Source organism: Protopterus annectens, chromosome 2.part0 (genome assembly GCF_019279795.1).
Source record: "Protopterus annectens isolate FY-2018-M chromosome 2.part0, PAN1.0, whole genome shotgun sequence".
NCBI classification, from domain to species: Eukaryota; Metazoa; Chordata; order Ceratodontiformes; family Protopteridae; genus Protopterus; species Protopterus annectens.
This window is the reverse complement of record NC_056728.1, coordinates 1,254,831,277-1,254,849,135: the sequence shown is the minus strand read 5'-3', so window position 1 is coordinate 1,254,849,135 and position 17,859 is coordinate 1,254,831,277. Positions and strand designations below refer to the sequence as shown.

General features: G+C 40.7%; 1 protein-coding gene across 2 annotated transcripts in view; it reads left to right on the top strand.

Moving 5' to 3' along the window:
* The window catches only part of LNX1 (ligand of numb-protein X 1), a 1,086,042-nt gene that overhangs the window by 505,217 nt on the left and 562,966 nt on the right, over positions 1-17,859 (top strand). For both annotated transcript variants that reach the window (XM_044061422.1, XM_044061424.1), the window contains one exon: positions 5,422-5,666. In XM_044061422.1, the coding sequence (XP_043917357.1) occupies positions 5,422-5,666 (245 nt within the window). The remainder of the gene's footprint in view (positions 1-5,421; positions 5,667-17,859) is intronic.

Below are 17,859 nucleotides of genomic sequence, written 5' to 3'. Positions count from 1 at the left end.
CTACCAAAACAAACTTATGCTCTTTTATCCAACTAGCGATCCAGGCACCCACCCAACTTTCAGTATCTCATCATTGAACCATACAATTATTTCTCCAGTTTCCCAAATAAAATAACTTGGAGTGGTCATTGACCGTGATATAAAATTTGACACACATATATCACAGACCATAAAAAAGTTCACAAGAAACTAGGAACCGATAGAAATCAACACTTTCTAAATAAATCTTCAAAGGTCACTATAGCAAGAATCCTCTATGCTATTATATGCCTCACAAATTATTACAATTGAAACTTGCAATAATAAAATCACAAAGTTTGCCACAGAAAGAACTACCAAATCTACTTGCTTGTAATCAACTCACCTTTGCCTATCGAATACTAAATCAGCCATAAACAACATCAGTACTTCAAAATCTACTAACACACTACTCTAATAACAGGGTATTGCATTCCAGTAGCAAATCCTTCCTAAATATATCCAGACCTAACAGCGCAGCTGAAGTTTCCCTTTACTCCAACTGCATAGCCAAAACTTGGAATTCCCTGCCATTAAATATCAGAACAACTACTAACACTTTCACCTTTAAAACAGCTTGTCAAACCACACCTATTTGAATTCTGGACCTGCTCTTGCACAAATCTTGGTTAGGAAATAGATGTCTTAAGCCAGCTAAAGGAAAACAACCTGTTATTTTTGTATTTGAATGCTATATCCCTACTAAACAAATGTATACTTAACTTACTTGTTTTCTGCCTGCTATCACAGTACTACTAGTCTTTGTATCCTACCTAGACTATATGATTGTATCACTGAAATGTATAACATGTTTTTTAATTTTGTACTTGTATCCAAAATTGAATCAATATTTGTATCTGTACATTGTATATCTATTTTATTGTTATTTACAAATGTAGAGCTTTTCTTCCCGGGCCTCTGCTGAAAAAGGTCATTTTGTCCAGTCGGACTTTCCCGGTAAACAAATGTAAAATAAATAAAATATAAAGTCAGGTGGAATACCATACCATATGAAACCCTTATACTAGTTGATGTCAATATTGACTGGTCAAAACTCACTTCTGACTCACCTCAACTGAGTATCCACTATATGGCTTCCACCAAATGATCTCATCCACTACTCGCTTCCACAAAACATCATCGTCAAGTACTACAATTGACTGGATTCTTACCAACTCTCCCCACCACTACCATAATCCCATCACCTTACCTGACTCCCTTAGTGACCGTCTCCCTTCCTCTATCTTAAAATACTACCCTAATCCCACCACCTTACCTGACTCCCTTAGTGACCATCTCCCTACCTCTATCTTAAGATACTACCCTAATCCCACCACCTTACCTGACTCCCTTAGTAACCATCTCCCTACCTCTATCTTAAGATACTACCATAATCCCACCACCTTACCTGACTCCCTCAGTGACCATCTCCCTACCTCTATCTTAAGATACTACCATAATCCCACCACTTTACCTGACTCCCTCAGTGACCATCTCCCTACCTCTATCTTAAGATACTACCATAATCCCACCACTTTACCTGACTCCCTAAGTGACCATCTCCCTACCTCTATCTTAAGATACTACCATAATCCCACCACCTTACCTGACTCCCTTAGTGACCATCTCCCTACCTCTATCTTAAGATACTACCCTAATCCCACCACTTTACCTGACTCCCTTAGTGACCATCTACCTCTATCTTAAAATACTACCCTAATCCCACCACCTTACCTGACTCCCTCAGTGACCATCTCCATACCTCTATCTTAAGATACTACCCTAATCCCACCACCTTACCTGACTCCCTTAGTGACCATCTCCCTACCTCTATCTTAAGATACTACCCTAATCCCACCACCTTACCTGACTCCCTTAGTGACCATCTCCCTACCTCTATCTTAAGATACTACCCTAATCCCACCACTTTACCTGACTCCCTTAGTGACCATCTCCCTACCTCTATTTTAAGATACTACCATAATCCCACCACTTTACCTGACTCCCTCAGTGACCATCTCCCTACCTCTATCTTAAGATACTACCATAATCCCACCACTTTACCTGACTCCCTCAGTGACCATCTCCCTACCTCTATCTTAAGATACTACCATAATCCCACCACCTTACCTGACTCCCTCAGTGACCATCTCCCTACCTCTATCTTAAAATACTACCATAATCCCACCACTTTACCTGACACCCTTAGTGACCATCTCCCTACCTCTATTTTAAGATACTACCCTAATCTCACCACTTTACCTGACTGTCTTATTGACCATCTCCCTACCTCTGTCTTAAAATACTACCATAATCCCACCACCTTACCTGACTCCCTCAGTGACCATCTCCTTACCTCTATCTCAAGATACTACCCTAATCCCACCACCTTACCTGACTCCCTTAGGGACCATCTCCCTACCTCTATCTTAAGATACTACTCTCCAGCACCAAAACCACACCTAACTAGAGGCTGTCAGAAACTATCCACTTTCAATACCACTCAATTCAACTCTATTCTCTCTAGTATAGACTGGACCATCCTAAAACAAATCCAACTAAACGATGCTGTAAGTATTTCTGAATACTCTAGACTCCCTAGCTCCTTCTAGGAAAATCAGAATTAAATCTAATTTTGCTCCATGGCTATCTAAAGAAACAAAGTCACTAATGAAACAACGGGACAGTGCTTGGAAAGCCTGGACTAAAACAAAAGAACTCCCCCTCCTTCACAAATATAGACAACTAAGAAACCTATCAAAAAAAATACTACATTAGATAAAAAAATCCTACTACAACTCTGCACAGCTAAGCAACTCATCTAACCCTCGTAAATACTGCTCTACCCTGAACAAAATCCTCTACCCAGGCAGACCTTCTAACCCCTCCCCCTACCCAGACTCATCTCCTGAAGAAACTGCTCCCCTCCTAAACAAACATTTTATTGATACCATCCAGAATCTCATACCCACTAAGCCAAACTTAACTTTACAACCTACAGCACCCAACACTCAAACCTCAGCTCAGTTCTCCTTTCAGCTCATTTCTACCTCTTTTATTAAATCTTTACTTCTTAAGCTCAAACCTTGCTCTGCCTCCACAGACAAACTACCACCTACCTTCCTTAAACTTGCTGCTGACTCTATTGCCTACCCTGTCTCTGTACTAATAAACAGATCAATTCTTGAATCAACTGCTCCTACTTTGTGGAAATCCTCCTTCACTATACCATTACATAAAGGAGGGAACTCAACTGACCCCACAAACTACCGACCCATTGCCATTCTACCCCCCCCCTCTCTAAGATACTAGAAAAATGTATTCACACACAGCTTCTTAACCACCTCATCAAACACAACCTACTCACCCCCACCTAACATGGATTTCGTCCCAACCACAGTACTACCACTCCCCTCCTTTCCTTTACTCACACTATTGCAGAGGCAATGGATAACAATAAGCTTGTCTCTTGTCTCTTCCTTGACCTCTCAAAGGCTTTCGATACTGTTTTCTCATCCTTTAGTACTATCCTAACTCTCAAATCTACACCTATCCACATCCTCCCTAGCATGGTTCACCAGCTACCTAACCAGAAGGCAACAATCCATCAGATGGCTCTCATCCATCACTCCCTTCCTTCCTACACCCACTGGTGTACCCCAAGGCTCCATCTTAGGTCCCCTTCTGTTTAATATATTCACCAATGATCTGTCTATCTCCTGCAAAGAGTCTTCCCTCATACAATATGCTGATGACTCCACACTTATATCTGTCTCCAACAACATCTCCAAGCTCCATACCTTAACCCAACAAGCTTCCCTTTCCACTGAGCAATGGCTGTCTGACAACCAATTGATTCTAAACCCCAAAAAGACTAAGCTCCTGCTCTTCCTTCCTCAATCTCTTGCTCATCATAAATCATCATTTTTCATCAAATCCTCGAACAACACAACTATTCAACCTGATACCCATACAAAACTACTTGGGGTCATAGTAGATGACAAACTTTAATTCAACCTCCACTTACACCAATGCATAAAGAAAACACATGAAAAACTAGGTCTACTTTATCGAAACAAAAATTTTCTCACCCCTGAGGCTAGACTGACACTTGGACAGGCACTCCTCCTCCCCTCCCTCCTTTACGCCGCCCCCATTCTCACCAACATTCAAGTCACCACCCTGAATAAACTCCAACAAACCTATCACAAAATAGCTAGATTCATCACCAACTCACCATACAACACACACCACTGTATTGCATTAAACTCTCTCCAATGGCTAGAACTCCCCCAACAACTGCTTCTATCTCAATTTCAAATACTACACTCTATTCTCTACAAACCCTCTTTCTGTCCATCTCTCTCACCCTTAGTCTCCACCTATACTCCATCCCTGACCCTCCGTACAGCGAACCAGCAGCTACTAGACATATACCAACCAAACAAATATATTGGAAAAATACTCTATAAACATACTGTCACCAATGCCTGGAGCAAACTCCCCCTTGGCTTACGGTCCATTACCCACTACATCCAGTTTAAAAATGAACTAAAAACTTTTCTAGTTAACTCCAAGACTTGCTCTTGTCATAAACCCACCTAGTCTCCCTCTCCTGTCTCACAATTTTCTACACACCATTCTCTAACTTAGAAAAAAAAATGTTGATGATAGAACTTCATGTATATTCTCTAATTTATACAATATTATGTATTAACAGCTTTGTAATTGTTCTTTTCTGTACTCAACTTTGTTATTATTAACAGCTTTGTAAATCCTTCTTTTTACAGTATTCAGCTATGTTAGTACTATACTTCTGCATGCAATCAATGTACTATTATGCAATTTTTTGGAGCTTTTCTCTTTGGGTCTCCACTGAAAATGGGCCAGAAGCCCAGTTGGACTAACCCGGTTAACAAATGACAATAAATAAATAAATAATAGCAGGAAAAACAGAACACTCAGTCTGGACATCTTCATAACTCCTCACATTTTAAACTTCCTTATAATTTCATTTTTCATTGTTTTGTTACTGTTTTCTGTTTTTAATATGTGAATACGCAGGTAATATACAAAGCAGCAGCATGACAAAAGACAGATGTCCGTTTGCCATTTTTGTTCTTCATTCTCAGTTCACTTGAACCTTTTAGCAGTAAACAGGCTGTATGCTGCAGCTTTCTAGTCACTAGTGAGCCTTAATAGGACATTTCCCTGTAAAGGTTCTTCAGAGAATACCACCGTGTATGTTAAACAGATGTTTGTTATAATTGCTGCTGTTTATCATTCATTCATGTTACTCCAATCATCAGCATCTAAAACAAGAATATACCTTAAGCACCAATGGCAATGTCTGACAGTGCTCCATCTAAGAAATACCTTTCCCTTTTTTTCCCTCTGGATTAGGTGCAAAGGCGCTACCCATTATGGCCTTTCTGGAGACAAGAAGAGATGGTTCCAGGATGACAACAATACAGACTGCACTTCTAACATGACGGTAGCCACTGTTCCTTCAGAGATTTCGTCATCTGCTGCTGTAACTGTACTGACAGAGGATCTCGGCTTGGTGAATCCTGCATTTACCTCCAGCACAGAAGACAGTCACTCTGAAACCAGCTCTGAAAATCCCAGCAGAAGTAACAGCAAAAAGTGTATGTAACCATTATAGAACAAGATTAGAACTTCAATGTATGAAGCTATAACTGGAATGTTCCATTTCACAGCTATGAAATCACAAGCACTGTTATTGCACAACATCAATACATTATCTGGAAATGAAATAATATGTTGATCTTAGAAATGATGAACTACCTACATGCAAAAATAAAGCATATCATTTGCAAAAACTGGCTTGCTTACACATAAAGATTTAAAGAAATCACTCTGGGTACCTTTGAAAATGCAATCACTTTCATTTCAAAATATAAGAATCAGACATAAGCACAAAATATTAAAACAGATGCATCCCACAAAATAAAACATTAAAAATACTATTGACATGGTCACATTGCTTCTGTAATTCTCTGTTTTTCTTTTATCATTGAATGCAAACTCAAGCAATATTTATTACTGATATTAAAATGCACTAGTATAACATGGTCCTGTGTTAAGCCCACTGAACACTGCAGTATATTTTCATGTGCATTTTATAATAATCTTCTTTTTTATGCAGGGCCAAATAAATGATGCCTTTCTCTTACCTGTTATTTATTTTTTTGGTTACTAAACCTTATAGAGTAACACCAGTTTAGCTACGATTAAACTGGCAAGAAGGCTGAGCTATAATTATTACATTTCCCATCTAAGGATTCACAGGAGGCAGACACACAGAGGAAATAAAATGTGCCCTTTTCCCAGCTAGCCCTGTGGATTTTAATGATGTAGCTGCATCTTGTAACCTGATATCAGTGGAAATCTTCTTAATGGTCAGTCTGCTTTGCTTCATGCAGTTTGACTGAAGTGAAAAAAAATCAGAGCCAGAGTCAAACAGCTGGCTGCTTAAACATTGTTTCTTCTGTTCCTCTTTCTGCTTTAGTTAAGGATGAAAGCCATTGTGGGCCTAGCCTGCCATCTTGCCCGCAAATGCCCAAAATGCAAATGCTGCAAATGCTGTGGAGAGCAAGATAGTTATAATACGAGTGAGGTGTTTGCGATATCATGATTCACCATTATGGCATCTTCACTTCAAAGACAAGAAACAGGAATGGAATATTAAGCTGATGTTAGAGCCATTGAAAACAAATTGATGCTTTTCTCCTTTTAGCTTTAAGTGTTGCAACCACATCCACATGAGTATATAGTTGGGAACTTTCTGCACAGGATGCTGTGTCAAAATATTAAACCTTCAACAGCAATATCATATTGATCTTAAGATTTACATTTCATTTAATTTGTGCTTTTAAAAATCAGAACATACAGAAATGCTTGAATTAAATGTAATATTGAACATAGCTCTCAATGAATTAGAGATAAATCGCCAAAGAATCAGGGGCAAATCCATAAATAATCAGGGCAAGGCAATCAGGGACACTTTTAAAATATTAGTACTATTAACCTGAGATTGACAGAATAAGACAATGTGAATTAATATACATTTTCTGAAGTAAAAAAGTCTACAACTCTAATTATTGTCATTATTTATTAAGCATAATTCACCACCTTTTCTCCAAAAGTCATCATTTTTGGGGCGGATTAATTCAGACAGAGCAAATCATGGACAGTTGAGAGGTTTAGTTAATAACACTAATTTATTTATTGCTTGTTTGTTTGTTTATGTCAGAACAATAGCCACACTGCTCTGTCCTCTTTTCCATTTCTTACTGATGTGTGATGAGCAGCTGGACACTCATGTACTCTGCACACATGCCAAAAGAGAAATTGCATATTATTACGTAATCCACCTAGTTCTGTGATGACATATTGTGTCTTATGATGGGGTATGGTTGTTGTTTGCTAGTTTGTGGAAAGCTGTTTGTGTAAGATTATAATAGTATTTATTTATTTATTTCCAGTTTGATAACCGGCGAAATCCACTGGGCCCGAAAGCTCGTTTTCAGTGGAGGCCCGGGGAGAAAAGCTCCATAATAATAATACATTACACACATAACACTCTGTGTTCTAACAGCATAACACCTTTAACAATTTCCAAAAACATAGTACATTTGGCAGTATACATAAGAAATTAATATTTTTATGCAACTGTATTGTTAGCATAGAAGAGAGAGATAAAAAGAAATTATACATAATATGTATAATAATATAATTATAATATGTTTAAAAAGAGTAGGGTATTTTTTTAATAAAATGTACATTTCATCCTTTCCCACATTTCGTTAACAATCAAGGCTGACTGAGAACCTGGGTGGGTAGTTTTACTGTAATGTATACGCATTATAATTAAAAATATGGGAAAACTGCAGGCAGAGTCACAGGAGGGGACTGTAAATATTGATGGCATCAGGGAGATATTGTCCAGTGAAAAATGAGTACGACATGGCAATACCTAGACACCATTTATTCAGGGCTAGCAAAGAGGAGAGAGAGAGAGAGGATTGATTCAGTGATCTACATAAAGGAGGGAATCAAACATGGGGGCTGTGAGAAAGAGGAGCACCATCCCATGAAGGCAGTGATGGCCTGGGCAGGGACAGATCCTAATATGAGGAGTGGAATATTGGTGGATCAAACAGTAGTTTAGTCTGCAGACAAATCAAGGCAGGAACATGAGCTCTGGCAAATAAGAGAGTGGGAAGCATAAACGGGATTATTCTCATGGATGAATCTAAACCTGTCAGCAGCAAAAGACTACAAGGAAGCAGGCGTTTATTGAAGTCCTGGACAATGAGGAGATCAGCTGTCTAGTGCTGGCTCATGTAAGGAAAAATAAACTTCTACATGCGTCCCTAAAGCAGAGTGGGTTATGGATGCCACCATGAAGGTCCTCTTAGTTGACAGTGATTGTGCCACAAGTAGTTTAGCATGAGAGGAAGAGAAGGACTATAAATACAACAATGGTAGTGCATAATTTAAATGTAATATATTACTCTGAGCTGGGAAAGAGGGTCAAAGATGAGTTAGGGATCCAGAGGTAATTTAAGAGAGCAAACATGTTAATGAAAGGAGTCAGGAATGTAGTACTCAAGGTTTTGGACAAGGATTTGAGAAGCCAAAAATGAAAGGAAGAGAGCATCAATGTTGCTACATAGAAATGTAAGGCTAACAATTATAGAAAAGATAGGTCATACAAGAAATAAAATAGAATGGGCTGGGAACTAGAACAGAAAGGGCTGGGAACTAAAGAAGGCTATGCACAAGGAGGCAGAGAGAACTCTAGTAAGGGAAATGAGAGCAGCAAGTATGCAAGCAAAAAAAAACAGAATTGGCAGAAGGGGTCAAGTAGGGGAATAAAGATTTTTCCCATTAGTTTTTCCTTTCTGACCAGTGATCCCTTACCCATTGCTCACCTAGTAGACACATTCCCATGGGGTGAAAAATAAACAAGCTGGGAGAGTGAGCTGTCTCCTATATGCTAGTTCAACATATACATGCATAACACACACACACACACACGTTATGCATATCGATATATAGACAGTTACAAACATATATATATATATATATATATATATATATTCATATATATATATATATATATATATATATATGTGTGTGTGTGTGTGTGTTTGTGTGTGTGTGTGTGTGTGTGTGTGTGTGTGTGTGTGTGTGTGTGTAGATTATGTACATTGATATGGATTTAGGTATAGTGCAGCACAGTGGTACAGCTAATAGTGTTGTTGCTGTAAGGCTCCCTTGTTCGATTCTTGGCTGGGGTGCCTTCTGTGTGGAGTCTGTATGTCTTCCTTGTGTTTGTGTAGGTTTCCTCCCACATTCCAAAAACATACAGTAAATGGACTGGACACTAAATTGGCCATAGCTGTGCATGCGGGAGTGTGGTGTGTATGAACTACCATAGCAGGGCTAGCCACTAGGTGGTGTAAACCTGGCTCTAGATGATTGTCACTGTTGAAGTGTCACCCTGACCCCATATGTAAAAATGGGGAAAAGGGCTTATGAATGGATGGATAGATTTATATGTATATATATTTATAAGTATGCCTGTACAAGACCCACCTTCTGTGTGAAATACAGTGCTTTCTTACCATTTATGCATTACTTTTGTCCATGATAGCGGTATCTTATATATTTTATTATCTCTGTGTAGTTAATGGAGGAATACCTTTCCTGATTATGATCTGTAAAATTAACCTTATCATGCACAGTGAAAAGACAAAAGCATATTGAATTTACCCATAGCCTTTTGGCCCAAATAATGGTTGAAAAGAATCTGAGATGGCACAATTCACTTGTATAATTATGAAATAAAGTAAACAAAAATGAGCGTCTACCTTTTCTTAATTTTACTGTTGCAATCTGTATGGTCCCTGCAGAAAGTATATGATATGTAGTACTAGTTCTGTTTTATATCACATTGTGTCTGAGATTCATAGACAAGTGTTTCACTGCTGTGTGGCACTAAGTTTCAAAAATCCCACAGCCTGACATGGCCCACAACGACTTAGGTATAATTCAGGGCTTGCATAGCACTGCTATTCAGTTAAATGAAATTAGTGGAGCTGCATTATAGGACGAGTGCCATTATGCAGGCAAAGGGGAGGAGTTACACTATCAATGCGCATGTGATTCACTCTTGTGTAACAAAGCTCCTAATTGATGCCACATGCCTAATGACAAACAGACCAAGGAGTAGCAGCACAGCAAGTGTCAACCCCATTTTTCATATAAATGAGGAGGAAACGGGGAGACAGGAAAGTAAGCAAAGGGGAAATACAAGCAATTGTAACCATAATGAGCAACTGGGATGGGGAGAAGGGCACATGTTTTGTGTGAAAGGTTCCCAGTTTTCAAATAAAAAGAGGATGTTAGGGATGGTAGTGAGGAATGATGGACTGAGAGAGAGAAGGAGCATGGAAATTTGCAGCAGTACTCAAACAAATATAAAAAGCAAGCATAAACAGACAGGGCTGTATTGACACAAAAGGGTGGGAGTAAAGACAACAGTAGATGGACACATACAGGCAGAAGATAGAACACTTGGTGACAAGGAGACTTGACTGGGAAACAAGGTATGGGTGGTAGGGCACAAGGTTGGGGAACATACAGATGTAAAATTGGCAAGGTTTATGGCACATGCCATGCCAGCCAAGGAGCCAATATAAATACACTTATATCACCTTCATGGTCTTGTCATATACAGGTCTCTGGTGGCCCAACGTTAGGGGCATATTGCTCATGCAACCCAACCACCTGTGCCAGGAGAGGCTCCACAGATATGAGGACAGCATCCATCTGCAGTGCATCTTAGTCAACACCACCAGCATGTGCAGGTGATGCGAGATGACCACAGCCGACAGCTCTAGGCCAGTAACAGAAGGGGAGCCTCCACTTTCCTCCTGAGTAGTGGCCACAGAGCATACCAGTGAGTCCTCCATGTCACATTCAGTAGAATTACATCTAAAGCCTACTGAGAGGCAGCCCTTGCACCCACTAGCATCCCAGAGGCTAGCACAGGCTGATGTGTCCACTCCTGCTCTACTGACACTGCTACAACTCCCTGTCTGAAGAAGGGAGGCAAACCCTAACACCCACTGTTGACTAGGCTGTGGATGCAGAGGGAAGAATAAGAATCGGTGTGCACATATGTTACACTAACTATTAAAGATCTACAGTAAATTAGTTCCCATGGCATAAACAACCCACTACCTGTAGTGTTCTTTCTCTCTGCTACTTCATTGATGTAAGACAAAAGTATAATGCACTTTAGTGCAGTGTTAGAGCTAGAAAAACAGGAAGAGTATGTCTGGCTGGCCCTAACATCTGCTTCCCACTGGCAAAGCAGGTCAGGGAGATGCCACTGTAGGTCATTACAATTATATCTGCATTGCTCATCAGAAAGGATAATGCCCTGGCATCACTCGCTATCCTGGCATCCTCATGCCAACCATTGCTTTGTACAAAAGGCCATTGTATTTGCCCAGCATGTGCTCCTGGAAGTCCCTGTGGAAGAAGAACAAGAACATCTTGCTCTCCATCAGGCAACAAGGAGGAGCTCTACTATTCCCAGTGCCTCAAGCAGCAGTGGTCATTTAGGCAAATCTACTCAAGGGTAAAACTGGTAGCATCATGCATGTGGATGCACACTTGGACATTATGTGATGTGGCTCACAGTGCAGTGAGATGCTACAAAATAGGTATGTAGTGCAGAACCACAAGACTACAGACTTTACAAATGTCATGCCTGAACACATGGGCAAAGATGAGCAGGATAGCACAGCCTATGCTGATAGCATGTTGATTTATGATAGTGACTCAGAGGCAGCTTCAATAACTTCCCTCAGTAGCATAACATAGAGGTATGAGACCAGAACTAAAGTGAAAAAAAAAATGTGACACTATTTTGTGAGACTCTGGACTAATAGGAGCAACCATGTAATCAGACTTTTACTGCATTAGGGCACTGAGTTTTGAAACAGGCAAAATGGGCATACAGAGATTAACAAGCCACCTGGTAATATAACCCTGCACCAGAAGCATAGCTGTTTCAACCAGCTCCCAGTGCTAGTATCACAAACCAATGCCATACCCCCACTCGCAGCTCTTCATATGAAGAGCAAAAAAAGTGCTTCATTGTAATTAGCCAATCAGTTTAGAACAAAGTCCTCTAGCCATACCTCTCAACTGTCCAGCTTTTCACAGAATGTCCAGATTTTTGGCTCACATTTTTGGTCTATTTCTCATAATGTTTTTGATTTTCTGGCAAATCACTATGATTATCTGAGAACTGAAGTCACTAAATAATGACATACATTTGAGTTTCAGTCTTCAAATCCTTCAGAAAATGCATGTTAAAACAAACCCTGTTACTCTAGCAACTTTCTACATTTATACGAGCAATGTTTAAAATATGTCCCTATTTTTGGGCCTCTTTCCTCTCATTTTGTCAGGCTTTGTCAAGATTTTTTGCACTAAGAGGTGGGGAGGTAGGTATGTCCCCAGGCAGCTCTTCCACTGAAGAGCAAAAAAAAAATTAAAAAGTACTATAGCCATCATATTATTACAGTTAGATCTACCATCTACACCCCTCCCCCTGAGCTCTTTCAGTAACGTGTGAAAAAAATGCCATTCCTTCTACTGTCACTCCCCACCCCCACTCTCCCACCTGTCCCAGGCATTCCGGTCCCATTACTGGGCCCTGCCCCTGGCCCTTCTTCTGCATTTTTGATGAAAAAAAAGATTTCTTCTTTTAAACTGTAGCAAACAGTTGCTATAGTTCATACCTTGCTTACACAGAGTGCTATGGCACTCATGTTTTAGTTAAAAAAATTCTTTCAAACTCTAGCAAACTGCTTGCTACAAATGCAGAAAACAGTTGCTGCAGTTTATACCCTGCCCACACGGAGTGCTACAGCACTCAGGTTTTAGTTAAAAAAAGAGATTTTCTTTACTTTTCAACTATAGCAAATCACTTGGATGGGGTTTCATGATGACAAGCCCATAGCTGTTGTATGTATGGAAAAAGGATGATGGGTCACAGCACAACAGGAGACAGATAAATAGGCAGTTTATGGGATCGGGGACAGTGTACACTCTTGCGGGACATTCATAGTCAGCCACACACACACACACACACACACACACACACACACACACACGCACTCGTGTAAGCTGCAGGTGTACATGACTTTCCATGGGCCCATGAGAGAGAAAACAGGTGGAAAATCTCTCCACTCAGGAAAACAAGTTATTACAGCAGGTCCTCCACACAGATGGAACAGGCATCATGGTCAAAGGCACCTTGGACAAGCCTTTTCAGGTACAGTGTGACACAGATTAATAGAATACACCTGCATTGTGGTTGGTCAGAATGGGAGTCCACAAGAAGTTTAGGGAAGTGTAATACATATGATATTGCATTCCAAGAATAGGCAGAGACATTGCCAGGGATTTGTCCACCTCAGAAGGGGGAACATCAACACAGAAAAGGTTCTCTGAGCTGTAATCCCTGTCTGGACAAGGAAAGCAGACCCTCAAACCCAGTGTTGACCAGGATGTGGATGCTGAGCTGGTGATAACTGTGTGAGTGTCTGTAGGAAATGCTTCAAGTCAGTATTAGCCATTACACTGCCACTTAGTACAATGCAGTGCATGTGAGGCAAAACTTATTTAAGCCGTAAATGGTTCATCTCCCTTTCCCCTGTTTGTAACTGTTTCATCTCCTAAGCCCCTGCTTATACTTATCAAGGGTATCAAAACTTGTCAGAGATTCGGGATGCATGGCTAGGCTTAAAAAGGCCCTTGTAGTTATTAGTCTAGTAAACACCTATGAACCTATGATTCTAATAGACTTCTTCATATCTGTCTTCTGGGAACCCATCATCTGCATCTGCAATGCCTTGCACAGCAAGCTGTGTAGACATCCATATAGGTTTTCACAGTTTCTGTCATATAACAGTATGCGTGATGAGTATAGGGGTTTCAAATAATGTAATGCTGCCAGTGATATATTGTTTTTTTTTCCAAGGGTATAGCACATGTTGATTTCAACAGGTCAGCTGTGGCTGATGAGGATGGCAGTGTGCATATGGCATGGTCTGATAACACAGTAGCACTGTCAGTAACACTAACAGTGTTGGCCTCATACACATCCCTCACATATGAGGTGCCTGAGCAGGAGCAGGGTCAAACCCCAGCATCACCAGTGCTTGGTGGAAGCTCTGTAACTGTGAATCTTACCAAGGCTATGCAGGAGTCCCCAGCCTGACACCGCTATGACTGTATGTTTGTCCTTGACCAGAGTCCAACATTTGGCACTAAGTGCATGTAGACAGGTATGTAATCAAGAAACTGACAGCTGCTACACACACTGTTGTGGAGATGGAGACTGTATTGTGTGGCCTGCAGAATGACATGAAGCACCTGCATAGCTATAGTGAGTACAGGGACAGGAAGCAGGTGGTACTGCTCTGGTCGCTGTTGGCTAATGTGGTATCCATTGATGTGTCCATGCATAGTTCCACACCACTACTGACCCTGTGGGCTGACAGAGCTCTGTAACAACAAATGGCCTTCATACTGGTCAGGGAAGCCATACGTCTGTTGGCTGTCAACACAAGACACACCATCTGTATGCACACACACACACACACACACACACACACACACACACACATTCACAAACATGCCCCTGTAGTTCTACACTGCCCATGACATGGCCATCATCAGGTCCTCAGACAGCATGCCACCCCAGTACACATTATCAATTCATATGAGATGGTAGCTGACCCCTGCCTGTGGAGGAAGTAAACCCTGACTCTCTACAGCCTGTTACCAGACTACCTGAATAACATATCTAGTTCCCATGGTTCTGGAATGTAAGATATAATAACACTGCAAGCACCTGTCACTGTGCACCCCCCCAGCACCTGTGCAATAATGAGGATAATGGCTGCACTCTGCCCATTTGCTAATCTGAGTCCATAAGGTAAAGTATGATGCCAAATGAGCCCAGTCCATACACTCTATAGTATATACAAAGTCTGATAGTGCATGTATCATTTTATTCACTGCTGTCTGTGTTATGGACCATAGTTGTGAACAGCAGTGCCATAATGTAATGCACCCATACCTGCCTTGCATAAGGTCCCACTGCTGCCTTTTCCTCATTTGACTGTATGTTCTGTCTTTTCTAATGGGTATGATGGGCCCTGCTGAGATGTTTCCCTAGGGCTGAAGCTATTTCCACATAGCCATGTTATGCAACGTGGCACACATTGCAAATATCTGGCTACAGGTCTTGAGTGAATACTGCAGTGCTCCAACAGATACAACTAAGCAGAAGAAGTGCCCCTTATGTTCAACAAATGGCTGTTCCACAATATTCTGTGTCTTTGCCTGCATAGCATTGCATGCCATCGCTGCCATTTTCTGGGGATAGGTATAATCTTCAATGGTTCCAACAGAAATCAGGCATACCCTGCAACACGTAGTGGTGACACCGTATACCAGACTGCAAGGTGGCTGTATACAGTAGGCTGTGTACCCACCTACATATGAGCCCACCACATAAATGACCCTTTAGAAAGCCTCTATGCATGAAACAAAGACAGGTGCAACACTGGGGTAATATTTGTTATTGAATACGTAATGTTAAATGGAGCAGTAAGTTACTGTAACACAGTAACTTACTCATCCACACTGGACAACTCCTCTCACTCTACAGCCGTTATGCCATCTTCAGGAAGCACTACATCATTTTTTAGTAATAAATCTTGTTTAAAATTTGCACATAACTGTTGCAGTTTTGTCACAAGGGTGAAGCCTGAATGACCATACCAAGCCAGCTGTAGGTAAGCCACCTTCACCGACACCCAACATTGCTATTATTAACACGCAATATTACTATTAGACATTGGCATTTAAAAATATTCTTTTACTTTCAGAATAAAATAGCTCACTGCATGATGGAAGTTTGAATTATTTTCATCGTTTTCTGCTGATGAGCAGTGGCCGTGGTGGTGCAGCAGTTAGCATTGTCGCCTCACAGCAAGAGGTTCTCCAGTTCTATTCTCTGCTGGAGCACCTTCTGTGTGGACTCTGCATGTCCTCCCTGCTGTCAAGTGACATTTAAAAACATGCAGGTAGGTGGGTGCATGAATGGGTGTGCCTTCTTTGAAGGTTGGGCATCGGGCTGGCACCTTGGCACTGTAAAAATCCACTGCCAACCATTAGCGGACCGGAGTTCCGCTGTGACAACATCCTAACCGGGAAAAGCTGAAAGACATTAGTTTTTGGTTTTCTGCTGATGAGCATGTCCAAAATGTAAATGAGTGCACTTGCACAGTACATTTGTCCGATGTAATTGTGATAGTTTGTTAGAAAGTTCAACTTAGTATTGATTAAAGAGATTGGAGCATATGACTTTGTAAGCAAGGTTAACTAAGTGTTTATTAAAGAGTTTAGAATATACGAAACTGTAGTACAAGTGCTTGCTATAAGAACAATGTCCCCAAAATATCTACTTTGCACAGTATTAACCTGGCTTAACCTCAATAGAACAAGTAAACAGCTCAAGTTGTGAGAGCAGGTAAAAAAAAAACAATATCAGTGTTAAGACCAGTGATACACATACACATGTGCAGATGTCTGTTTCTAATTATCATTTTATGGCATAGGAATTTCTTGCAATGTTGGTTAATTGCTTGAAGCATGTCACTGACGAGAGTGTGTGAATCACTCTTATAGACAAGGCAGCTATTTATAACCCTTAGGATTCCAGTATTTTGGAATATTTTTTTGATTGTGCTTTCTCGAAGGATCTTGGAGTCCTCTGGGGAGTTTTTGGTGGCACCAAGTTAACAGTCATCTGCAAACATGGTCTAGTATGAACCCTCAGCAGTAACATTGACACCCAAAAAGCAAATTCCAAAGAGAAGAGTCCCAAGACCTTGAGGTACATTACTAGTGACAAGTCTTTTGGTGGAGGTAGATCAGCCCATCCTAAGCTCCTGAGGTCTGATTGTGAGCCAGTTTGCTAGCCAGTTTGTTGAGTGCCTTTGCAATGTCTAGATAAGCTTTGTGTATTGATTTGTTCGCACCCACTGCTTAAATAACCTTCTCAGAGAAGTCACCCAGGTTAAGTAGGCAGGATCTGTCCTTGACAAATCCAAACTGGCTTGGTCAATAGTTTGTAGACTGCCTGTGTCCTAATTTTATTAATTATATAATGATTCTTTCCATAGCTTTATGCATGAGGTTGGTCAGACTTATGGGGCCATAATTTCCTGGATCTGTTGATGCTCCACCTTTCTGCAAGGGGATCACAGTTGCTGTCCTTCATTCATCTGCACAAAGCCAGTTTGGTGGCTGATATTGAGTAGTCTTTGAAGAGCATCTGGTAGGACCTGTTTCAGGTTGGCCAGTAAGCAGGCTGATATCTGTGGAATGTACTCTGATTTCAACTTGTATAGGATACTGAAAAGCCCTTAAAGTCATGCTAGTGGATACAGTCCTAGAGCAGTTTTTGCTGGTGCATAACTCTGGTGTTTCTTAATATGATTACATTATTCATATGCTGCACTCTGTGCTCCCACCTTCTAACTTGGTGTACTGAGTATAATGTATATATTTGGAAGGGTCCCCTACATATGATCAAAATCCCAAAAAGTTGACTTTCATATGGCCGAGACCATATGATCGACTTTTGGAATTTAGAACGTTCAGAATGGACATCTCCGTATAGTGCAGAATGGGAAGATTTCCATCTTCTGC